Source organism: Sminthopsis crassicaudata, chromosome 1 (assembly GCF_048593235.1).
Source record: "Sminthopsis crassicaudata isolate SCR6 chromosome 1, ASM4859323v1, whole genome shotgun sequence".
Lineage (NCBI taxonomy): Eukaryota > Metazoa > Chordata > Mammalia > Dasyuromorphia > Dasyuridae > Sminthopsis > Sminthopsis crassicaudata.
Window position 1 is genome coordinate 662,999,532 of NC_133617.1, and position 21,121 is coordinate 663,020,652.

The 21,121-nt window shown below is 33.0% G+C and overlaps 1 protein-coding gene across 6 annotated transcripts in view; it reads left to right on the forward strand.

The window, feature by feature from the left end:
- The window catches only part of LOC141551433 (KAT8 regulatory NSL complex subunit 1-like), a 126,278-nt gene that overhangs the window by 50,662 nt on the left and 54,495 nt on the right, over positions 1–21,121 (forward strand). For 5 of the 6 annotated variants that reach the window (XM_074283087.1, XM_074283084.1, XM_074283086.1 and 2 more), the window contains one exon: positions 13,985–14,143. The exons of the other annotated variant lie outside the window; for it this stretch is intronic. In XM_074283087.1, the coding sequence (XP_074139188.1) occupies positions 13,985–14,143 (159 nt within the window). The remainder of the gene's footprint in view (positions 1–13,984; positions 14,144–21,121) is intronic. 6 annotated transcript variants of the gene reach the window in all.

The window sequence follows — 21,121 nt, forward strand, 5'->3', positions numbered from 1 at the left end:
AAGAGGTTATAGTGTAATTGTGTGGATTAGATACTTAAAGAAGAGAGATGTGTGCTCTAGATAGAGTGCCATAAGTAGTAGAGGGGTTTAGTGACAAAATAAAATAAAATTTCATTTGGGAAAGGAAAGTTGAGGTTGAAAGGGACATACATTAGACATGTCTGTCTAATATGTTTTTTTGTTTATGTCTACCTTCATGTAACTGCCCTGCACTTAAAAATTTATGATGTTGATTTTATCACTCTATGTATTGCCACCAATAACATGAATTCTAACACTTCAGGTTTTTAGTTGTCATAACTGGAGGAGGGGAGGAAGCAAAGCCATTAGTGATGACAAGCATTCTGTGAAGAGTAGACAGAGATTGGAATGGAGGGTGTTGGAATAGAGGGTATCTCAAAAAAGGGGGGGGGAAGCAAAGAAAAAAAGTGTCATTGAAGCACTTTTTAAAAAAAAATACATTGAAAACAGAAGCAAAGCCAAAAATAATCAGACAAGAAAGACATCTTTGAAAGTTACATGTTGAATTTGTTATATATTTAAAAAGAAAAGCAAGCTATGTACAATAGAGATCAGCAGTTTAAAAGAACCACAAATTTCCATACTGTTTTTTTCCTTCTGGCCCTCTTCCTTTTAAATATTTCATGTCTTAGCAGTTTCTAGTCTTAGCAATTCTCTGAAAATGTTTACTCATCTACATGTGTAGATTTCTCTTTCTTATGTAGGCATTATTATTGATACATTTTAATTTGATACACTACTAAATTTTGAAGAAAATCCTCATATAAACCTTCTCATTTAAACAAAATAATTAAAGCTCACAGTAAAGTGATTGTGACTTAACAATAAAAATTAGTTTTTTTAGGTTAAATAACAGAGAAGAGTATGTGCTTTAAATTTAATTGTTTGGGCCCACTGTTGTCCAGTGTACTGAATTACTACAATCATTGTTTGTTATTTCTTTGGTTCTCTTTTTTTTTCTCCCTGTGTCAATGTTTATATCTTGTTATGCCTAAGTATTTCTATCAGTTTTTCACATTAATTGCTACTTTACAACAGTAATTTTTCATTGCATTTATATGCCACAAATTATTCATATGTTTTCCAGTTGTTGAACGTTCATGATGTGCTCTCGCATCTTCTTATCTATTAAAAATAATGCTACTTTTTTTTTGTTGAAGCAAAGAACTCGAAACAATGGAGAATGCCCATGGATAAAGGCTAAGCAAGTTGTGATATATGAATATGATGAAATTTTTTACATTGCTAGTAATAATGAATTTGATTATGAGAAATATAAGACATATAAACTGCTTCAAAGAGAAGGAAGAGAGAATCAAACTACCTCCCAGTGAAATACAATAAGGCAAGAAACCTTAGATATTTTCTTGTTATTAAGGCTAAATTGATTTTTAGTCTTTGCAAAATCTTTTTACTTTTGAATAAATTTCAACTTATTTTTTTCCCCCTTAATTCCTTATGTATTCAGTTACTTTTGTTGGTAGTAACTGTTCTTTAAACAGGTCCTAAAGGTAATGGAACAGAATCCTATAAACTTAAATTGTTTCAATTATAGTCAAGGTCATCTTAGAAAGGTTGATAATAGACTCTCAAACCATTGGAAAACTGAATCCTCCAACTTCTTACTGCTTACTACAAGAATAACTGTAATACAAGACACCCAGTGGAGAAGAAAATGTAGATACACTGACTTTTCAGCAGGCTTTTTCTAGAACAGTATTGAGCACAGAAGCAAGCTTCATGTATCCCTCAGTTCTTACTGATATGTCAAGGCTTTCTTAGATTTGAATCTTGCTCTATAAAACACCTAAAATAGTCTAAAGACAACCTAGTTTCTCTTGCGGGAGAAGTTAAAACTTATTCCTTTTCCTTATAATCCTTAGATAGATATCAACTTTGTATACTGGTGAGGTTCATAATGTCCCTGATTTGATGTTTGAAGAAGTTTTCTTTTAGTTTCACTTTCTAATTACTTCACATCTCTTAAAATGATTGTTTCTGTTATACTTGCTTTTAATAATATGTGTTTATAATGTTTTTATTTAACTATTGTCTTGCCCCTTTCACATATCAACTTAAGGCCCCATCTTGGTCATTTCAATAAATCTCTTGATAAATACATCTAAAAGAGATGTGTTCTTTGGAGTCTAGCCAAAATTCTGATCATTTTACAGTAGTTATTCCTTTTTGTCAAGCTGGCCAGTTTATAAGGATGAATTCCATTTTAACCTCTAGGGATTCTTTCTGTGTGAGGACAAAGGGTAAAATATAATGGAGAAAGATATTTTACTATGAATAAATAGCTCTGCTCTATAAAACAAAGCAATGTCGTTCCCTTGTTCTTATCCAAAGTCTAGTTTTTACTTTCTCTGTAGTACTATGTATTTTAGCTATGTGTCATTTTTTGAAAATTAAAGTTTTTTTAAATTTTTAAAAATTAATTTTATAATTATAACATTTTTTGACAGTACATATGCATACGTAATTTTTTACATTATTCCTTGCACTCCCTTCTTTTCCGAATTTTCCCCTCCTTCCCTCCACCCCCTCCCCTAGATGGCAGGCATTCCCATACATATTAAATATGTTATAGTATATCCTAGGTACAATATATGTGTGCAGAACCATACAATTCTCTTGTTGCACTAGAAGAATTGGGTTCAGAAGGTAAAAATAACCTGGAAAGAAAAACAAAAATGCAAACAGTTTGTTTACACACTTATTTCCCAGTGTTCATTCTCTGGGTATAGCTGATTCTGTCTATCATTGATCAATTGGAACTGATCTTCTCTATGTTGAAGATATCCACTTCCATCAGAATACATCCTCATACAGTATTGTTGTTGAAGTGTATAATGATCTCCTGGTTCTGCTCATTTCACTCAGCATCAGTTGATGTAACTCTCTCCAAGCGTCTTTGTATTCATCCTATTGGTCATTTCTTACAGAACAATAATATTCCAAAACATTCATATACCATAATTTACCCAACCTTTCTCCAATTGATGGGCATCCATTCAGTTTCCAGTTTCTAGCCACTACAGAAAGAGCTGCCACAAACATTTTGGCACATACAGGTCCCTCTCCCTTCTTTAGTATTTCCTTGGGATATAAGCCCAGTAGTAGCACTGCTGGATCAAAGGGTTTACACAGTTTGATAACTTTTTGGGCATAATTCCAGATTGCTCTCCAGAATGGTTGGATTCTTTCACAACTCCACCAATACTGCATCAGTGTCCCAGTTTTCCCACATCCCCTCCAACATTCATCATTATTTGTTCCTGTCATCTTAGCCAATCTGACAGGTGTGTAGTGGTATCTCAGAGTTGTCTTAATTTGCATTTCTCTGATCAATAGTGATTTGGAACACTTTCATATGAGTGGAAATAGTTTCAATTTGATCATCTGAAAATTATCTGTTCATATCCTTTGACCATTTATCAATTGGAGAATGGCTTGATTTCTTATAAATTAGAGTCAATTCTCTGTATATTTTCGAGATGAGGCCTTTATCAGAACCTTTAACTATAAAAATGTTTTCCCAATTTGTTACTTCCCTTCTAATCTTGTTTGCATTAATTTTGTTTGTACAAAAGCTTCTTTATTTGGTGTAATCAAAATTTTCTATTTTGTGATCAATAATGATCTCTAGTTCTCCTTTGGTCACAAATTCCTTCCTCCTCCACAAGTCTGAGAGGTAAATCTTATGTTCCTCTAATTTATTTATGATCTCATTCTTTATGCCTAAATCATGAACCCATTTTGATCTTATCTTAGTATGTGGTGTTAAGTATGGGTCCATGCCTAGTTTCTGCCATACTAATTTGCAGTTTTCCCAGAAGTTTTTGTCAAATAATGAATTCTTATCCCAAAAGTTGGGATCTTTGGGTTTGTCAAATACTAGATTGCTATTTTTATTCATTATCTTGTCCTGTGAACGTAACCTATTCCACTGATCAACTAGTCTATTTCTTAGCCAATACCAAATGGTTTTGGTGACTGCTGCTTTATAACAGTTTTAGATCAGGTACAGCTAGGCCACCTTCATTTGATTTTTTTTTTTCTTTCATTAATTCCCTTGAAATTCTCGACCTTTTGTTCTTCCATATACATTTTGTTGTTATTTTTCTAGGTCATTAAAATAGTTTCTTGGTAGTCTGATTGGTATAGCACTAAATAAATAGATTAGTTTAGGGAGTATTGTCATCTTGATTATATTCACTCAGCCTATCCAAGAGCACTTAATGTCTTTCCAGTTATTTAAATCTGACTTTATTTTTGTGGCAAGTGTTTTGTAATTTTGCTCATATAATTTCTGACTTTCCTTTGGTAGATTATATTCTCAAATATTTTATACTATCGACAATTATTTTGAATGAAATTTCTCTTTGTATCTCTTGCTGTTGGATTCTGTTGGTAATGTATAAAAATGATGAGGATTTATGTGGCTTTATTTTGTATCCTGCAACTTTGCTAAAGTTGTGGATTATTTCTAATAGCTTTTTATTAGAATCTCTGGGGTTCTCTAAGTATACCATCTGCAAAGAGTGATAATTTGATTTCCTCATTACCTACTCTAATTCCTTTAATCTCATTCTCGACTCTTATTGCTGAGGCTAGTGTTTCTAAGACAATATTGAATAGTATTAGGTGATAGTGGGCAACGTTGTTTCACTCCTGATCTTACTAGGAAAGGTTCCAGTTTATCGCCATTACATATGATGTTTACTGAGGGTTTTAAAGAAAATTAAGTTTAATTAGAAATTAACTATACTACTCTGCCATTCCTTTACTGTTTATGATCAATACCATTGTCTTCAAAAATGAAAATAATGGAATGCTATGCTTATATTTATGAAGCAACAAAAGAATCAGAGGGTATATTATGGTTTCTACATGGACAATTTATTAAAATACATAAGCAAGAGTGGACTGGAATGGGGAAGATTTATAGCAGGTCAGTCAGCTAGCAGACTACTGCAGTACCAGGCCTGAAGTGATGAGGATCTGTACCATTGTGATAGCAATGTCAGAGAAGAATCTTATGGGAGAGATGTTGCAATTGTGGATTCAACAACCTAAGCAACTGAATGTGGGAAGTGAGAGAGAGTAAGGAGTCACAGGTGACACTTTGGTTGCTAGTCTGGGAGACTTGACTGGATTGTATTATCCTCAGCAGTAATAGTTAAGTGAAGAGGGGATAAATAATGAATTTCATTTTGGATGTGTTGAATAAGATGTCTGAAAGGCAGTTAAAAGATAGGATCTAGAAGTTAGCAGACAGATTAAGGAAGAATAACTAGTTTTGAGAACCTTAGCTTAGAAATAATTAAATCCATGGAAATTATAAGATCACCATGTGAAATAGAGAAGAGAAAAAGACCCAGGATAGAGTCTTGTAATATAGCTGCTACAATAAGGGTATAACTTAGATGAGGATCTAGCCAAGAACTCTAAGAGGCAATGATAAGATAATTAAAGAGGACCAGGGAAGAATGGTGTCCCAAAAACTTGAGAGTACAGGGAGGAGAGGGTGAACAACAATGTCAACAGTTGCAGAGAGCTTATAAAGAATTGTGAATTTAGAAAAAGTCATTGAATTTAGCAATTAAAGAGATAATTTATACCTTTGGTGGATAGAGATTGTAAAGGCTTAAAAGATATATAGAAGTGGAGGCATTATAGTAGGATGGCTAGAAAAGATGGAATAGAAAGGTCAAATTAGAGGGGTTTTTTTTGAGGGTGGGAGAAACATAAATCTGTTTGTAGACAATAAGAAAGGAGCTAGTGGATAGGAAAAGATTGAAGATAAGTGACAAGTGGAGATGACAGATGCAGGATATCTTTTAGAGAATATGGGCTGAAATGGGATCACTTGTATTAGTAAAGGGATTTTTCATGATTAGGAGATAGGCTACCCTCTGGTGAGATAGGGGTGGAGAAAATAGTGGCAGAAGACATAAAATTAAAAGGAGATGAGGAAATGAAGGAAGAGCAAGTTCATAGTAATATGGAGTCAATGCTTTAAATTGTTAGGTGAGAGTCTTAGTTGAGAGAGTGGGCAGAGGGGAAACCATAGAAGGTTTGAATTGGGATAATGAAAATATTTCAAAGAGCTACCAAGGAAGTAAGATCGGGAGTTGATAAAGGATATATGTAGGAACCATTGAGATTGAGTAACATAAATAAAAACATTTGCATGATGTTTTTTTAATTTTGTACATCTGCATGTATGTAGGAATGAAAGCAGTGGATGGTAGAAATGATCTAATAAGGCTTATGGTTGACAGAACACAATCAACAGTATAAAGAAGGCTGCTGGAGACGTGTGTATATATGTGTATACATATAAGTGATTTTTTTTTCTGAATATACAAAAAGATAATTTTTGTTAACATAGAATGCCAAAAAAAGAATTCTACATGAAACCATGAATCTTCACTTTATACTGCTTGCTTTTAAAACGTGTATAATTTTACTTATTATTTTGGAATTTTTTTCTGCTTCTCTATTTCCTTCTATATTTTCTACATGTTTCATTGTGCCCCCATTTTTTGCCATCCCTCTTTCTCTGACCTCCTCCTTTTTCTTCCCATTTCCTTCCTAATTAAAAATTAAGAGAAAGGGAAAAAAACACTCAGAAACTTAGAACAAGTAAATATTCAAGGAAATGGGTAATGTATCCAAAAATGTATGTCCCTTTCTATTCCTTGTGTTCAACACCTTTTTCTCAGGTGATGGATAACATAGTCTCTCATAGGTTCCCTGGAGATATGGTTGGTCATTTTATACATTGATCAAAGTTCTTAAATGTTTCAAAGTTGTTTTTCTTTAAACTGTTGCTATCCTTTGTATAAATTACTCTATACATTCTAATTCATTCTTTGTCAATTCATATCATCTAAATTCTCTGAACTCAAATTTTTGTCATTTCTTAAAATTCAGTAATGTTCCATAATATTTATATGCTACAGCTTCTTCAGCATTCTTCAGGTGTCTAAGAATAATTAAGTAAAGGGCTCCTCAGATTCTAATTTTTTACTTTTCTTTTTTCTCCTCTTAAGGATCAACCTTGCAGCTTCTCCCTCCCTAATATTATTCCTTTTATTTTTAAATTTTATTTAATTTTTACAAAAATTTTATGCATAGGTAATTTTCCAGCATTGACAATTGCAATGCAAAATCTTTTGTTTCAACTTTTCCCCTCCTTCCCCCCACCGATTCCCCCAGATGGCAGGTTGACCAATACATGTCAAATATGTTAAAGTATTATATCCCCCCTCGATTTTTAATCCTATCCTAAGCCACATTTGTTTCCCTATTGAATTTGGTATGTTTCTTTACAAACTGAGTATGTTTTAAAACCCCTTTTTGTATTTCATATGGGCATGAATTACATCTGATGCTCATTGTCTTCACCAATTTTTTCGTGTTCATATACACATATATTGTAGTTATTAGAAATAGCAATTTCTATCTCCTACCTTTCTACAACTTTCAGACCTTCAAAACAGAACCAGTTAACTTCTAAGACTTCTGTTTTTATTTAATTCATTCTGAAACTAGAGACCCATATTTCTTCCCTGTTTGAAGGTCTGTACTATAATTATCATGCATCTTTTTCCAGTTGATCACATAAGTTTCTCTTAGTTCTTGTGTTTGTATTTCTAAGTGCATCTTCCTTATGTTTCTGTTTCAACTTAGCCCTGGTGTTTTGGTTTTTTTAATCAGATGTACTTGAAAATCTTCTACTCAATTAGTGGTTCTTCCCCCCAACCCCCAGGAGGAACACACTTAGCTTTAGCTTTTCAGGAGTGTGAGGCAGTATTTTTGGCCTTTCATATTCCAAGATTTCCAGTAATTTTTAGTAGACATTACACAGTCTTGTATACTAATGACTATGGTTCCTTGGTATTTGAACTTTTTCCTACTCAGCTGTACTCCTTTGGATATCTCCATCATACTTAAAGAACCTCATTACCCTGAAAAAATCATTTCAGCTTTGTAATTCATACTTACTTACTTGCCCTCTATCTCTGGGACTTACCCCTTTTTAATGGAGAGTGGAGCACTCTTCCCAGAATCTTCATTTGAAGAGCCAGTTATCTCTTCATTTCCACCCAGCTTCAGTCCTCTGGACTTCTCCATCATGCCCTCTCCTTCCCATCCATTATTTAGTTTTTGTTTTATATATTAATTTCCATTTGATTCCAAGCTTCTTGAAAGCAGGGACTGATTTTCATATTTGTTTTCATAGCACTTAGCACAGAACCTGGGACACAGAACTTAATAAGTGTTTACTGACTTCACTAGATCCTTTCAGATTTTTTTTTTTTTTTTTTTTTTTTTGCATGGGAGCTGTGACATTTCCTAGGACTTTTCCTTTTGAGCTTGTTTAGAAAGTATTTGGAAGATTCTTTATCTCTCCACTGGTAATAGTTTTAGATAGTTTTCATTTAAGATTTATTGAAATAAAGTGTCCAGCTTTTTAAAAATTAGTTATGGAGTCCAATGATTCTTAAATTATCTTTCCTTGACTTCCAGATTACTTATTCTAACTTGGATAAATTCAGTTTTTTTCTTTACCCCCTCCTCCCCCATTCTTTTGATTTTGTTCTAATATTTTTTTCTGTCTCCTGGAATCATTGATTTTTTTTGTCTACTAAATACCTAGTACTTCGGTTATTTAGAGCAATTCTGCCATTTCAGTTCTAACAGAGCCCAGGGATGCTTCAAGTTTATAGCTATAGCTGGTTAATTGATAACTTCTCTGTCTGTGAAAACCACTGAGTAGTTATAGTTGTAAAATTCAGCAGGTTATATGCTATCTTGTTATCCTTGCAGGTTTTATAGGAATTTTACCAGAGAAGAATCTGATTATAGATGATATTTTCTTTGCATTCTGGAGATTTTTTCCCCACCTCATTTGGTGTAACCAGTCTTCTCTCCCTTCTTCCTGTTCCAGTATTTGTACAGTGGATGCTTTTGTTTCTGTGTGCACCGATTTTACTTTCTCCTTTGCAGTGATTTTTTTTTTCCTTCCTTTTTCTGTACTCTGACAGACACAGGCTTGACTCCCTGGAGTCTTCTGTCTCTCTGGAAATAGAGGATTCAGAAGTAGTTCTATAGTTGAGACAACACCCAAGTGATGTGGGTAATAGCTCTCTCTTATATGGCTCTTGCTTTTTTAGCTACCATTGAAAACACACTTTTGCTCTCTCTTTTAGAGGACATGGAAAAGGTTACATTTGTGTGGGACTTGCCATATATTTGTGTGTGTGTATGTGTGTGTGTATACATAATGTGTATGTGAATACGCATGTGTGTTCAAGACAGACAGATTTTTTGCATAAATTTCAGCTTCCCAGCTAGTTCTTAAATACCTTAGGACACAGGACAGGCATTGTCATTCTTCTTACTTTATTCCGTAGTACCTGGCACAGCATTTTACTGTACAGGCACTCAACAAGTGAGTAATTGTAAAAGAATCTTGTTTAATAGGAAAAGGTGATTCACTTCCCCTTTTCCTATTAAACAAGATTATTATTAGGGAATAGAAAGTTCAACTTTCAGCTGTTCTTTCACTAGCCAGTAAAATGCAAAGAAACACAGTGGCACAATCCTACATTCATTTAGCCTATTTGGGAATAAAAAATAATATTGTGTGCTAAACATCTGACTGACCATGAGTATTCTGATAGGAGAAGTCACAACCCTAAAAAATAACACAGCTCCATTATGTGGGCTTGGCTAGAGAGGAAGTATGGAGCTGTTTAACCCCCAGGCGTCATGCTGGGAACTGAGCCTCTTAACAATAATACCAAAGGGGCCAGCACAAGCTTTGTCTCCACATTTTATTTCTTTCTGTCTGGAAAAGCCAAGACTTGCTCAGCATTAAGAATTTTCTAGGATCCATTCCATATTTGACAAATTTTCAAAAGATATAAATAGGCAGTGTTCAATGGAAGAAATCTAAGCAAACAATAGCCATATGTTTTAAAATGCTCCAAATTACTAAAAAAAACAACAGCAAAAAAACCCCAACAACCTATAAATTTAAGCTATTCATGTTCCATACCTTATCAAATAGGCAAAGATGACAAAAAAGAAAGAAATGATCATTATTGTAAGAGACTATAAGAAATGAAACACATACAAATGCTATTCTGAAAGGCAATTTGGAACACTGTTCCCAAAAGTTATTACTCTAAGCATACTGTGATCTGACTGTACCACTGTTAGGCTGAAACCCTAAAAGAGATCAAAGAGAAAAGAAGGACCCATTTATACAAAAATATTTCTGCCACTTCTTTTTATGCTGACAGAACTGCAAACTAAAGGAAAACTGGAAAGCCCATTAATTAGAGAATGGGTTGACAAATTATGGCATATGAATTAAGAGAATCTTAATGTCTTGCAAGAAATAAAGAAAGTGACCGTTTTAGTGAACTCTGAGAAACCTAGATGAATTCAAAACAAAGTGAGCAGATTCAGGAGAACAATTTATATACCAGCAACAATATTGTAAATACAAATAACTTTGAAAGACTTAAGAACTCTGTGACTGCTATTTCAGAGATTCATTGATAAATTTACCTCCTGAAAGAGAGGTGATAGATCAAATATTGAGAATAAGACATAACATTTTAGATAAGGCCAGTGTGGGAGTTTATTTTACCTTTGTACGAATTTGTTAGAAAAGTCTTTTGGGAGAGGAAGAGGATGATGATGATATTGTTATTAGTCTTATTATGATATATTATTAACATTAACAATATGGAAAGCAAACAAGTTTTAGTGAGTTGCCTTAAATTACACAGCTAGGAAGTGTCCTAGACTTGAGTCTTTCTGACATCCATGACCATGACTCTATTCTACTACCTCTTTGCCTTGGATAGAAAATAATTATGTAAAATTAAATAAAAATTACATCAAAAGATAAAAGATCTTTTATAATAATTATATACCTTGCTGGAAAGAGGGAAAATTTTAAATCGTGTCTATTTGCTATCATAGTTAATAAAGAGGTAAACAACAAAATTCATTTCTAATGTTTATGGGATTTTTGGAAGCAGGACTTACACTTGTAGTTGGTTTTTGCTTCCCCCCTCTTTTGTTATATTTTTCCTTTCCTTTAAAAGTAAATAAACTTTTTTTTTTTTTTATTCATTTTTCCAAATTATCCCCTCCCTCCCTCCACTCCCTCCCCCCATGGCAGGTAATCCCATACATTTTACATGTGTTACAATATAACCTAGATACAATATATGTGTGTAAATATCATTTTCTTGTTGCACATTAATTATTAGCTTCCGAAGGTATAAGTAACCTGGGTAGATAGACAGTAGTGCTAACAATTTACATTCGCTTCCCAGTGTTCCTTCTCTGGGTATAGTTATTTCTGTCCATCATTGATCAACTGGAAGTGAGTTGGATCTTCTTTATGTTGAAGATTTCCACTTCCATCAGAATACATCCTCATACAGTATTGTTGTTGAAGTGTATAGTGATCTTCTGGTTCTGCTCATTTCACTCAGCAACAGTTGATTTAAGTCTCTCCAAGCCTCTCTGTATTCCTCCTGCTGGTCATTTCTTACAGAGCAATAATATTCCATAACCTTCATATACCACAATTTACCCAACCATTCTCCAATTGATGGACATCCATTCAACTTCCAGTTTCTACAACAAAAGAGCTACAACTAAAAGAGCTGCCACAAACATTTTGGCACATACAGGTCCCTTTCCACTCTTTAGTATTTCTTTGGGATATAATCCCAATAACAGCAATGCTGAGTCAAAGGGTATGCACAGTTTGACAACTTTTTGGGCATAGTTCCAAATTGCTCTCCAGAATGGCTGGATTCTTTCACAACTCCACCAACAATGTATCAGTGTCCTAAAAGTAAATAAACTTTTTAAAATATATGTGGAAAAGAGTATAATACATATTCTATATAAATATATCCTTATGATCATGTGCTGTTCTGGAATTAATGTTCTACAAGGACAGAATTCTTGTTGATTTTGGATGATAATGATGATTCTCCTCTCTCTGATTTTTTTTTTTTAATTAAAGTTATATCAGAACAAAGTATAAAAACTAAGACTGTATAAACACTGTTCAAGCAGAACTGTGGGATAGATTTCTTCAGCAGGAGAGACACCGGATAGTAAGATAGGTTAGTGAGAGACAGGAAGATAAGTTGTTGGGAAACCACTTATAAATTCCCCATTCTGAAATCTTTTCTGGAGTCAAATGATTTTGGAACAAGTTGAGATTTCAAGGAAGAACTAGAAGGAAAAGATCCTTATGCAAATAAAAGTCAGCAATGGATTCAGAAAAAGAAAGATGATAAATTTTGAAATTTTTTGAAGTGGAAGTAGCATCTGATTAATGCTAAACAAACTGTGGACTTTGGGTATCTGTGAGAATGAAAGGGCCCTTTCTCTGGACAATATCTAGAGCAGTGGTCCTCAAACGTTTTAAATAGGGGCCAGTTCCCTATCCCTCTGACTGTTGGAGGGCCGCACTATAGGAAAAACAAAAGCTCAAATTGTCTCTGCCCCTCAGCCCATTTTACACATCAAAAGAGGTTCCTATTGTGTAAACATAGTTCATTTGAAAAAGACCTAAGAGTTTTGATTGGTTAAAAAAAGCTAATATTTAGACAACATCTAGAGTATTGGTTTCAGGTTTTGATGCCACATTTTAAGAGCACCCTGCCAAACCAGAGTGAGGGAAACTTGATGGTAAGATATTCAAAACTCTTTTTTTTTTTTTTTTACAAAAATTTTATGCATAGGTAATTTTCCAGCATTGACAATTGCAAAACCTTTTGTTTCAACTTTTGCCCTCCTTTTCCCCACCCCTTCCCCCAGATGGCAGGTTGACCAATACATGTTAAATATGTTAGTGTTAAATACAGTATATGTAGTATACATGTCCAAACAGTAATTTTGTTGTACAAAAAGAATCGTACTTTGAAACAGTGTACAATTAGCCTGTGAAGGAAGTAAAAAATATAGGATTGGGAATTCTATGTAGCGGTTCATATTCATCTCCCAGAGTTCTCCCGCTGGGTGTAGCTGGTTCTGTTCATTACTGCTCTATTGGAACTGATTTGGTTCATCTCATTGTTGAAAATGGCCACATCCATCAGAATTGATATCATGTAGTATTGTTGTTGAAGTGATATTCAAAACTCTTCATGAACTTGACTTTAAAAATGAGACATTAGGCCTAGAAAAGACTTAGAAGATAGTCTTGTTGGTCTTCAAATAGTTTTGAAAGATTGTCAATGTGGAAACCCTCTGTGTAATTCTAGAAAGAGAAAATTAGGTAGAATCAGTCTTTAGAAATTATAATAAAGAATCAGAGCTCTAATGTGAAGACTTAACTTATAATGAAGTTTTTTTTTTTTTAATTCCCTCTTATACCAAGCCTTTTTACAGCTTTAATTGCCTTGTATTAGAATTAGAAAAAGTTGAGGAACAAGATTAAAAGAGTTTTCTAGGTACTATTGATATTTGAAGAATGGAATAAACAAGAAGGAAATTTTCAAGCAGTATGTATTTAGGACAGAAGGAAACTTTCTAGGGCTGCCAAACCGGGAAAGTCATTTGTACATTTCAGTTAGTCAATTTAAGTAAGAGAATGTGTTTGTATCTGCCTTGTTCATTCTTTTTGAACAATAATTTATTAATTTTCTTTATCTTAATCCCATAAAGTAGAAAATCACGTTTTTGAATATTTGGAAAAACTATGGTAAATAACAGACTAACGTGACAATCTGACCAAATGGATCCCAATTTGTGAGAGAGACTAAATTGTAAGTTGGCTGGTTAAACCAAAAAAGTTATGTAACTGCGCCTTGTTGGTGTTTTCATTCTGTGGCTATCTATCCTGTATTTGTAAAACTTTAAGTTTATTCTGAAAATCTGTGGTAACTTTCTTTTCCAGGGCCCAGTTGTTCTTGGTGAAGCCCAACAGCCTGAAGATGTGATAAAACAGCAGGGCAGAATGACTGATTCCTTGAAGGTGGAAAATTCCAAGGGTAGTTGGAGACTTGATTCTGCTCCATGTAGTCATTCTCTTGAACTTCATAATGTGGATAAACAGGTTAGTTTACAAGAGAAGAATTTCTTTGCTTGCATTCACCATTTTTTCCCTCTTCAAGAGAATAAATATTTTTTAAGTAGTTGGTCCCTAGATATAAATTTCTATGAACTAAGGTAAAGAATTAAGAGAGGAGCTCTTTACATATTACTATTTTCATTCACTTAAGTCCCTTAAGTTAATTTATACTATACTAATCTCTTAAGATTTAGGAAGTGAAACTTGGCCAGAAAAATTAATCAGCTTATCTGGTTTCAATAAACATGAAACAGTTTAGGGAGTTTTTAAAACATAGAGGAAATTCTGGAAACTTTCCGTGTCTCAAACCAAGGTGTTATCTTCTAGGAAAAAATCTGTATCATTAGATTCAGAGGCCTAAATTACAGGCTTTATTTTTCAGTGATTGATTTCACTCCAAGAAAGTTGTATTTTTTTGCATTTGGTATTAGTATGGCAATCTCTCCCTTTCCTCCATTATGAAAACAAAAATCTGTGGTCTGCTTATTGGATTAACTTACTGGTTTCAGTCCTCATTGGGTCATAATACTCTCTTTGTTTTAGATAAGCAAATAATATAATTTTCATCCTATTCTGTTTGTTTTCGTAAATATTTATTTAACCTCTAACCAGAGACAAGGTTTCATGCTTGGTCTTGGGCTCTAAGGAAGATATATAACTGGAAGACTCTATCCATGTGTTATGCAGAAGTGTATAAGCTGTGAAAAGACTTCTTTTAAAGAAAAAGACATCTTACTATTTTATTACCAGTGTTTACATAGAGCTTCTTGTTCTTCTATGATAACTTATTTCACATGAGCGTCAATCTTGTGAAATTTAGCTGTCAGTATCATTATTATTAATCATTATATTAGATAACTATTATATAGTACTTAAAGATTTACAAAGTTCTGTAGAGATAATATTTCACTATAGATTCTCACAACTACTCTGTGAGGGTAGGTGCTATTATTATCATCTGCATTTTACAAATAAGATAGTGGGGGGGCAGTGTTAAAACTTCATGCTTCATGATCCTTCTAGTTTACTTACCATTTATAACACTCTTTCACCTTCTGGAACAAAAGGTCCAGATCCCCAGAGACTATATTCTAGCGGACTTACCCTTTGGAACTACCTCCTTGGGACCAAGTTTTTCTTGTTGGTTAATGAGTAAGTCCAAATGAACATCTATCCAGTTCCATAACAACAAGGCCATACTTTTATGTCCCATGGAATTAGTTCACCATCTTAGGAATCTTAATGATATCTATATATGTTCTCAATTTCTTTTTATCTGGAAAATATGACTTGTTTTATTCTGAAGTCCAAATAAAATAGTCATTTACATATACATAGTAGAACAGAAAAAATGGATTGTACATGAAAGCTCAGATCTCTGGGTGCTTTAGTTTTTTGTTTAAAATATACATTTAATTTCTGACTTTCAAAATCTTTCTACTTGTCTATTATTGCTAAATTTCTTTCTCTTCATTAAAAAAAAGTACCTTATTACTTATACCTTCGGAATCCAATTCTTAAAGTGCAACAAGAAAATTGGATTTACACACATATATTGTATCTAGGTTATACTGTAACACATTTAATATGTATGGAATTTCCTGTCATCTAGGAGAGGGTGTAGAGGGAGGGAGGGGAAAATTTGGAAAAGTGAATACAAGGAATAATGTTATTTAAAAAAATTACTCATGCATATGTACTGTCAAAAATTTTTTTTATAATTATAAAATTAATTTTAAAAATATAAAAAGAAAAAAAAAAGTACCTTAGTGACTTTCTTTTCTTTTTCCTTGTTTATCATTTTGCTTTCCTATCCTTACCCTCCCCATCCCCAATCCCTCCTTGAGTAAAAAAAAAAAATAAAGAACTTGTAACAAATATATACATTGCCACACTGACCATGTCTGACTACATCTTGAGCCCATCAACAGCCAAGACATAAAAAGCATGCTTCATTTTCAGTGTTTTGGAGTTTTAGCTGCATCTTGCATTTGATTAGAATTAAATGTTTCAAAAGTTTTTCTTTATAATGTTGTTGTATCATTTGTTATTCTGGTTCTACTCATTTCACACTATAACATTTTATATTCATCTTTCTAGGTTTTTCTAAAAATTTCTCTGTTTTATTTATGATCAACCTTTCAATTATTTTATTTATCAGACCCCCTGTGCCTGGACATTTCCCTGTTCTTTAATATATTTCTGCAATGCATCCTTTGTGTTTAAACAAGCACACTTAGTATTCAACATTGTTTTGTCATGTTCAAATGCATGTAAGGTTTATTCAGTGCCAATTTTTTTCCATCTCTGTCTTCATTTATATATACTTTTTTTTTTTTAATGCTCCCCTAGTATGTAAGAGTTCCTTGGTTTCTTCCTTTTCTTTTCCTCTAACCCATTTGCTTCTCATTTCCTTTTTCCAATACCATCAGGGCAAAACTACATCACTCTTTAGCTTTATCAGTGACCCTTTTGAATGTGAGTTTTTAGAGGATATTATTTCTTCTCCCCCAATATTATGAAAACAATCAATTAATCCCAACTGATAAAATTTATTTATTTCTCTGTTTGCATTTCAGTTTCTACTCAATCCTGGCCTTTTTGATCAAGAACTCTTCAAATTGAAATAAGTATAGATTGAAAGGAAACAAAATGATCAGTTTTTTGTAGATAACATTATAGTTTACTTAGTGAAAACAGAAGAAAAGAGTGAAACAAAAAATTCTTTCCAAATAAAGTTATCAAAGTTGCATGATAGGGGGCAACTAGGTGGTGCAGTGGATAGAGTATTAGCCCTGAATTCAGGAGGACCCAAGTTCAAATTTGGTCTCAGACACTTAACACTTCCTAGCTGTGTGACCCTAGGCAAGTCACTTAACCCCAGCCTCCCCCAAAAAAAAAAGAAAAAACAAAGTTGCATGATATAAAACACCACCACATAAATTATTGGAATTCTTGTATTTTACCAGCAAAACATAGCAGGAAGAGCTAGAAAGAGAAGTTCTGTTTATAGTAACAACAGAAGTATAAATATTTTAAATTGTATCTATCAAAATGCACACAGGAAATATGTGGCTTCATCTGTAAAACACTTGGTAGGAATACAGGCAGACCTAAACAATTGGAAAAACATTATTTGGCCCTTGATTAGGTTGAGCCAAAATAATAAAAATGATACAATCTAAATTAATTTACTTATTCAGTGCTATATCAAATTAAAGTATCAAAAGAATTTTAAAGAGTTTGGGGGTGGGGGAAGAGAGAGAGAGATTCAGTTCATATGACATTGAAGAGATACAGTGACTAAGAGTATGGAAGATTGTAGTCAGGAAGACCGATTTTAGATCCTGCCTCAGATGTTTACTAACTGTGGGATCCTGGACAAGTCACATATCTTCTCCCAACTCCAGTTCCTTTGTTTATAAAATGGGGATATGGTAATACTCGCTTCAAAAGAATTCTTATGACAGACAAATGAGATAACAGATTAATGCTTTGGAAACCTTAAAGCACTTATATAAATGATAGGTATTATTTGGAGGAGCAAAAAGTAAAAAAATCTCAAGGTAATCCTGGAGAAAAGTAGGAAGGACAGATCTATCTACTGTGAAGTAGTAATAATCATTAAAACATTTTGGTACTGGTTAAAAAAGGTTAGTCAGTGGGAAAGGATAGGCACACAATATCTAGTAGAAGCCAATAAACATACTTGCATAATATTTGATAAATCCACATGTTCCAGTGACTGAGAAAAGGACTCACTATTTAACAAAAACTGCTAGAAATACTGGTGATTTGACAGGATTTAGGCTCATACTAAGAACACATATATGCCAAGATATACCTAGTAGAAGCAAGATAAAAATTTAAAAGGTTACATCAAAAATGAGAAAATAAGGGATGGGAGTTTCTTTTCAGATATATGGAAAGGAAAGAATTTGTTACTTTAAAAGTGTTAGAGGTATTCATAAATATGAAATGGACAATTTTGGCTACATAAAATTAAAAAGTCTTTCCACAAATCTGATGATGTTAAAATTAGAAAGGAAACAAGTAATGAGAGAGGGAAGGGGGAATCTTTGAAGCAGGCTTCTCTGGTAAGAGTCTCATTTTTAAGCTATATGAGGAACTAGTTCAAATTTTATAAGACTTAAGAGCTATTTCCCAAACATAAATGAATCAAAGGATAAAAAAAATTATCTTAGTAAGAAATCTAAGCTAATAAGTAGATATCTAAATTTGTATTTCTTCCTCACGCCCTTCAAATTGGCAGAGATAATCATAAAAGATGAAAATTTAAAATGTTGGTGGGAAGATGCACTTATGCATTGTTGATAGAACTGCAATTTAATCCAGCTATTTTGAGACATAATTTGAAGCTAAGCCTCAAAAGGCTTTTTACTTAGCTATCCTACTATTAAACCTGTGTCCCCCTGAAAAACAAAGAAGTACTTACCATATACACAAATATTTGTAGCAGCTCTTTTGAAATGGCAAAGAATTCAAAATAAATGGGATGCTCAATAACTAGAAAATGATGGAGCAAACTGTGATATATGAATATAATTAGAATATTTTCTTCCATAAGAAATAAAATGAATAGTTTTATTTCTGGGAAAACCTTTGAAGCAAGCAGAACTAAAGGTAGAATTATGATTATAAAAAGAAAAACAAATTTGAAAGATATTAGAACTATGATTGTCTTAGTGATAAACTATGAGTCACATAAATTTTTAGGCAAAATCGGTTTAAGAATTTATTTTTATGAACTGTGCAAGTTTATAATGAAAGTCCTATTATTTTTTTCTTTGTTCATTGGATGGGTAGTGTGGGGCAGGTTATATAAACACATGAAAAAATGTATTTAAATTTGAAAGTGATATATATATATATATATATATATATATATATATATATAATAAAAAAAATTTAAAAAAAAAAAAATTTGAAAGTGTCTGATCTCACTAAAATTTTTCATTTTTTTCTTCTATCAGATTATTCTCCAGTTTTTCCTCATAGGTTAGTTTGGGTTACAATATCATTTTGGAATGTCATATTTCAAGCTTTCTTTTCTTTTGTAGTGGAGACTGCTAGATCATCATGTGTAATCCTGACTCCAGCTCTTTTTGAGTTATTTTTAAATATTTTCTCTTTAACCTATAAGTTCCAAATTAAGAGTTCAAATGTTCCTAGGAGTTTTAATTTTGGAATTTTTTACAGGAGGTGACCAGTAGAATCAGTATTTCTTTTTATTTTCACTTTGCCCTTTGGTTCTGAGAGATCTGGGCAGTTTTTATATATGATTTATTGCAGTAGGGTATGGGTATTCATGTTTTTGTTTTGTTTTGTTTTTGGTCATGATCTTTATGTAATCTAATGATTCTTGAATACTTGTCCTTTGGTTGCTTTTTGGGTGAATTTCCTTTAATAGTCCGTTACATTTTTTTGTTTTTTCCAAAATTTGTTGTTTTCACATTTTTTGTTATTTATATTGGGGGGGTTTGCCCATTTTAATTTTCAAGGAGTTCAATTCAAAGCTTTTTGTTGTTGTTTTGGTTTTTTTGGAACCCAAGTATTTCATTTATCTTCCTCAACCATGAACTATAAATTTTTTTTACTGTTTAAATTTTTTTTAAAATAATAGCTTTTTATTTTCATACATGCAAAGGTCATTTTCAACATTTATCCTTGCTAAACTTTGTGATATATATATATATATATATATATGCAGTTCTTCTAAATGTATTTCCTCATTTATCATGTTTATCATGCTGCACAAGATCTTTCTCCATTGTTTGCTACTTACCTGTTGTTTCCAGTATCGTTTCTTCTAGGTATTCAGGGACATTCTTTTATCTTAGATACTCTTTTCTCTTAGAATTTTTTGGACTGGTTATACAGCTAATTCTATTTTTCTGGATTTACCCTTGGGGCTTTTCTTGATCCAGAGTGTTTCTTCATTATGTTCAACATTTTCGGCTGTTTATGCACATCTCCAATCTTAGTTTCTAGATTGGGGGTTTATGCTTGGGTTAGTTCCTGTGACTTCCTACTCTTGAAGTATTTAGACACACTTTGCTTGTTTCTAGAAGATGATGGCCGAGATGCCTGTCTTCTTCAGGAGTTGTCTGACCTTGGCTTCTTCAGTGTTTCAAGCCATCATTGCCTGGGTTTTGTGTTGGTCTTTGATTAACAATATATTGAGTTAGGTGTAGTTTCCCGAAATGCCGATCTGGCCCTATTTCCTGTCATATAGGGTATCCAGACTTACCTGGCTGCTTGCATTTTTCATCTTCCACCTGCCCTCATTTTTTCTTATTGCTTCAACAAGACTTTGCCATTTTAAGTAGTAGACTATATGGGGAAGTATATGGCCAATTCTTTTTGGTTTTCTTTACCATTATTCCTTCCGGTAAAATTTTTTTAGCGATTTATGTGAAGGTATTTGTAAGTTGTTTAGTTTCTTTTAGATATTTGCACGTTTCCTGGAGTTATAGTTTGTTTTTTAAAAAAATCGTAAGTAAAATATCATGATAAAGACATCAGGCAGAATCTGTGAACTTGGAATCAGTAAGTTCTGTTTTTAGATACATCCTCAAACTTTATTATAACTAGCTCTCTCTTTCTCTTTCAACAAGTTAGCCAATAAGTATTTATTTAAAAATTTTTATGCAAGGCAAATAAAATATTGTTGATGCAAAAACAAAAGTGAAAGACTGACTTACTAGGAGTTAATATACCATATTCACAAATCGTAAACGGTAGAATATTTTAAAAATACACTGATGAAGGAGGCATTAGCTATTAGCTAATCAGAAAATGATTCTTTGAGAAAGTGGCTTTTGAATTGATCTTTGAAGGGAGCTGGGAATTCCAAGAGATGAATGTGGGACAGAAAATATTTCAGACTTTAGAGACAGCCTGTGGTACAAAAAAATAAAATGTGAGGATTAGGGAGAATTA